General features: G+C 53.3%; 1 protein-coding gene across 1 annotated transcript; it reads right to left on the bottom strand.

The window, feature by feature from the left end:
- Positions 1 to 1,108: 1,108 nt before the first annotated feature.
- Positions 1,109 to 4,538, bottom strand: LOC109378734 (doublesex- and mab-3-related transcription factor C1-like). Its single transcript, XM_019635025.1, is given in 6 exon segments — positions 1,109 to 1,221; positions 2,175 to 2,326; positions 2,509 to 2,562; positions 3,423 to 3,495; positions 4,244 to 4,401; positions 4,486 to 4,538. Coding segments are annotated over 6 exon segments (603 nt in total).
- Positions 4,539 to 4,673: the final 135 nt, after the last annotated feature.

Consider the following 4,673-nt stretch of genomic DNA (forward strand, 5'->3'; position numbering starts at 1 on the left):
TGGGAATGCAGCCGCCCTCCATCTCACCCAGCCACAATCTCTGCTGGTTTTGACAGCCGGAAGTTATGGGAACTTTTCTCCCTGGCACTGGAACCCTGGGCTGGGGAGCCTGGTCTGGCACTGGTACCACTTGCTCCTCCGGGAGGGAGGCAGGGGAACCTCTGCAGCCGAGATATCCCTCCCAATGTTTAATGGTCACACGCAGATGTGGGACCAGCCCGTTCCACATCTCTGCCCCTCCTTCCAGTCTCAAAGTGGTTTCTTCTGCAGGTCCTTAGTTATAGGACTTCTGTTTAGCTAGACTTCAGGAGGTTCTCAATATGGTTGTTCTGTAGTTTGATTGTAATTTTGATGTGATTGTGAGAGGAGGCCAGCACAGCATTTACCTACTCCACCATCTTGACCGGAAATCCCTCTACCATTATCTTATCTGGCCATGCTAAGAAATCCGTTATTAAGGAGATTTTCACTTTGATAGGTGATTTGAACAAGTCTGTTAGAGTCAGGAGAGTCTAGGTTAGACTGTGGCAACAAACAACACCTATACCTCAGTGCTTACAACAATAAGGGTTTATTATTTGTTCACACACAAACCTAGGCAAAAAATGAAAAACAATCTTTGTATTTTCACATACATGGATACGTACATGAACACACCGGTATGTTTCCAATCATGAGTCAAACAAAAACTCTGGCATATAAACATATGAACTGACACAGAACCTTATTTCGAGACTGATCAGCTTAGATTGCACAACCGTCTCTTAGTAATAAGAGGCATAAAAAGGCCCCAGGATCCCAGGGAGTAAAGGATGGAGGTACAAGAAGGCTGCCCTCAGCCAAGGAATTGCACTGTATAATAAAAAGGGTCTGAAAGCTTATAGAGAGAGGCACCTGAAGGCTTTTTAAAAACATGGTAAGCATCTCACGTGTTAAAACATTTTGCAAATACGTAAGTAAACAGTACTCTAGTGGGGCCTCCTCCTCTGAAGCCTCTTTTTTTTAAAACAACAACAACAACAACAACAACATTGAACGTCTTGAGCATTAAACATTTTGCAAATGCACGAGTAGGCAGTACTCTAGTGAGGCCTCCTCCTCTGGGCTTCTAGCTCAAGAGGGAGATGTATGCTGCATGTCCAAGAGGCTGAGAAACAGGGCTAGCCGGCCTGGGTTAGAGAGAGGGGCGAGCAGGCTGGAAACCTCTATCTCCGGCAGGAGCTGTAGACAAAGGAAGGGGTTAAGGCCAGCTCACATCCATTTCCCCTCCCGGCTCTCGACTGTGTTCCGCCCAATCGAGGCTTTGCCACCTGGACTCTTGCACAGAACTCTTCCTCGCTGAGTTGCCCATCTCAACTCTTGCCTCCTCCAGTCGCTCTATCACCGCCACCACATTTATCTTTGCCCAGCCCAGGGTCTTTGAGCATGCTCCCCCCAGCTCACATAGTCCCTGGCTCCTCACCACCCACAGTCGCTGATGTCACCTCCGAAGCCTGGCATGCCAGACACCTGCAGCCTCATCTCCTTCTGTTCCAGCAGCGCCTCCAGGGTTCCCGCTTCACTCACCCACCATACCCCATCCACCATTTTGGTCTGGGAGTGCCTAGCCTTCCTTCTCAAACCTCCCCAGGTGTCTATCCCTCCTCAGACTTCCTCCAATCATTCTGCTCCAGTCTCATCATTGAGCTTTAGTGGCAAAACACAACTTGTGAAGGCATCCAGGCTCCACATCCAGACTAGAAGCTCCCTCAAGGCAGGGACCAGATCTCCTTCCAGACTAGGCTCACATCACCTATGTATGTCCTCCCCAGACCACAGCACGTGGCAAGGTCTGGGCAGAAAGCTCTGGGCTGAGAGTCAGGAGATCTGGTTCTTCCCCTTAATATGCTGCATACCCTAGGGCAAGCCCCTGCCACTCTCAGGTCCCCAGTTTCCATGTTTCTTGACATCATAGCACTGGACATTTGCTCTTGAGGACAAAGCTCGCTAAACCGATGATTCGCTGAACAACCATCAGCTGCCATCTCAGGCGTCAGACTGAGGAGCTCGGGTACCTGGGCCCAAGGAGGTTCAACGCACCATCCCTGCGTTTCCAGCTAGGCCCCGCTTACCTCAGGGTCCTCCCGTTTCCCAACTCGCCCCACCCCGTGTTCTCCTTTTGAGGACCCCGCTACCTGATGCGACGCAGAGCTGGAGTGAGGACATGGAGCCTGAAGGGGCCTGGGCAGATTGTTTCAGAGTCAGCAGAGCCTCGGCCGCCTCCAGCATCTGCTGCCACTCTGAGGTGACAGAAACCAAAGCCTGGTCAGAAGCTGCGGGAGCCTGCAAAGGAAAGGGTGTGAGAGAATGGGAGCTGGGAACCCACACCTCCCCACCTCATGCGACAAGTGCCCCTTCAGTCCCCAGTTCCACTGAAGGCTCCACCCTCCCCAAGGCGTTCTGCTCTTCCCTTTCACTAAGGTTGGCTCCTGCCAGGGTCCTGGGCCCCACTGTTTTCCCAGGATCCGTGGCTGCAGCAGAAGATGGTCAAGAGTGGCGTAGGGCTGGAGGATTGGAGTTGAGTGTCCAGAAACAGGGAAAGGCAAGGCCAGGGGATTAAACCCTCTGGAAGACACATACCGCCAGTCGTCAGAAAGGGGCAGGATTTTGCGGTCTCTGAATGTGGGAGCCCAAACACCTACTCACCCTTAGTCTCTGTGGTTTGGGCAAGTCCCTTCCCCTGCTTGGCCTGTTTTCTTGTCTACCTCTTTTCTCTGTGTCTTTCCCGAGACACTAATTCCTGCCAGCTTTTTCAAAACTGCCAGGGCAACCGTGAAGATTATGGGAAATCCCAGGTGTCTGTGTTTTCATCTGCAAAGCACCTGGAGCGATGAGAGTACTGTCCCTGTCCAGGGCCTGGTTCTTGCTTCCACAGTCCCCAGTCCCCATGGGACTTGAAGGCCCAGCTTGGTTCAGTTCCAGGAAGGTTTCTCTGCTGGCCTCTGGACTCTCACCTGGGCCTCTGTGGCCCACCCTCACCATCACGCCCCTCCCCGTTTTCAGCAGGACTTTCTATCCCATCAATCTGTCCCATGTGGAATAACAGCCTCTGTTTGGTGAAGGCCTGCTATGTGGCAGGTCTTATGCTAGTCCTCTGGTCAATGCTGTGGGTGCAGAATATTGATCCCTCTCAGTGCACTGACAAAGAAAGAGGGACTCAGAAACGTAAACTCACTTGTCCCAAGACTCTCACAAATAGAAAACGGCAAAGCTGGGAGGGCCCTGTCCTTGCCTGTTAGCCTGAGATGCTGCCTTCTCCTACTCCTCCCCTCCTCCTCTTCCACTGCCTCCATTTCCTCCTTCCACCTCCCATGGCATCAAGCACAGGGACGGGCAGCCAGTATCTCAATCCACTACTAGCTCCGTGTCCTTCTCACTCTACTCACATGCTGGACAGGACAGGGGTCCTGTGCAAATCCTTGGAAGGAGAAATTGTTCGTTGCTTCATCAAGGCTGCTGGAATCCAGGACAGACACAAAGATTCTGGAGTCTGACCAGTCAGCGGAGTCCCTTGGGCGGTTGCCTGCAGGAGCAGAGAGCACAGGTTGGAGACCGGTACCAGGCAGGCCATAGAGAGGAGATGTGGGCGTGTTTTGGGATGAGGATAGGAGCCCAGAATGTCAGAGCTGAGAAGACCTTGAAGACCAGCCAGTCCTACTCTTCATTTTGCAAGAGTAGGGAAATCGAGGTCCAGAGAGGAGAAGTATCTTTTCCCCCAAGGTCACGTGGCAAGTTGCAGTAGGGACAGAGATGCAACCCAGGTCTTCAAGACACAGAGGAAGGGGTCTGGGAAGTGGCTGAGGTGGGAGCCTCCCCCGCTGGCCCCAGACTCTCCTTACCTCCCTGGGGGTTGCACAGGGTTGGGCCTTAAACTGGGGGCACGATGCTCTCCTTCCCAGCTATGGGGGACTGGGGACAGCTTAGGCGAGTCTTCCCCCCTTACCCCACCCTGCTCTACGTCACCCCCAATCTGAGGTGTCATCTCACTGTGGACCTTTTTGACCCACCCCACCGCACCCCCAGATCTCTCCTTCCCACCAACGCGTGGCAGATGATATTGATGGCATTTTACAGTTGGGGAAGCTGAGGCCCAAGAGGTAACTTGCCCAAGGCCACATCAAAGTTGGGTGGTAGGAATGGTGACAGAACTACTCATGCCCCCTACACCCAAACCCAGGTTCCCTCCATGGCCAGAGACACTCACCGAAGACTCCTGCTTCAACAGCCAACTTCTTGACAGGTTTGCGATTCTTGGGAGGTGCGGCCCCACTCTTTACCAGTGCTCCAGTCAGGCGCCTCCCTAGGCAGGCCCCCCGCTCCCTCTTCAAGGCACTCTCCACAGGCAAGGCCTTGCCGTGTTTCCTAAAGTGGGGAATGCAGGTCTAAAGTCAGTCACACTCAGAGGAGGCCCGCCCTCCCCTTCCCCTCGTCAGACACCGCACTCACGAGAAGAAGGCACACTTGTGACACTGGCAGGTCTGGAAGAAACAGAAGTGCATGTGGCTCTTGATTTGGTTAGTGAAGCCATGGTTGTGGCAGCGGACACAGTGACTTACAGCTCTTCTGGGGCGAAGTTCCATCTGCCATGGCACTCCGCTCTCAAGGCTAGTGGTGGAGTGGGTGCGGGCCACAGC

This window comes from Hipposideros armiger, unplaced genomic scaffold (genome assembly GCF_001890085.2).
Source record: "Hipposideros armiger isolate ML-2016 unplaced genomic scaffold, ASM189008v1 scaffold_2895, whole genome shotgun sequence".
NCBI classification, from domain to species: domain Eukaryota; kingdom Metazoa; phylum Chordata; class Mammalia; order Chiroptera; family Hipposideridae; genus Hipposideros; species Hipposideros armiger.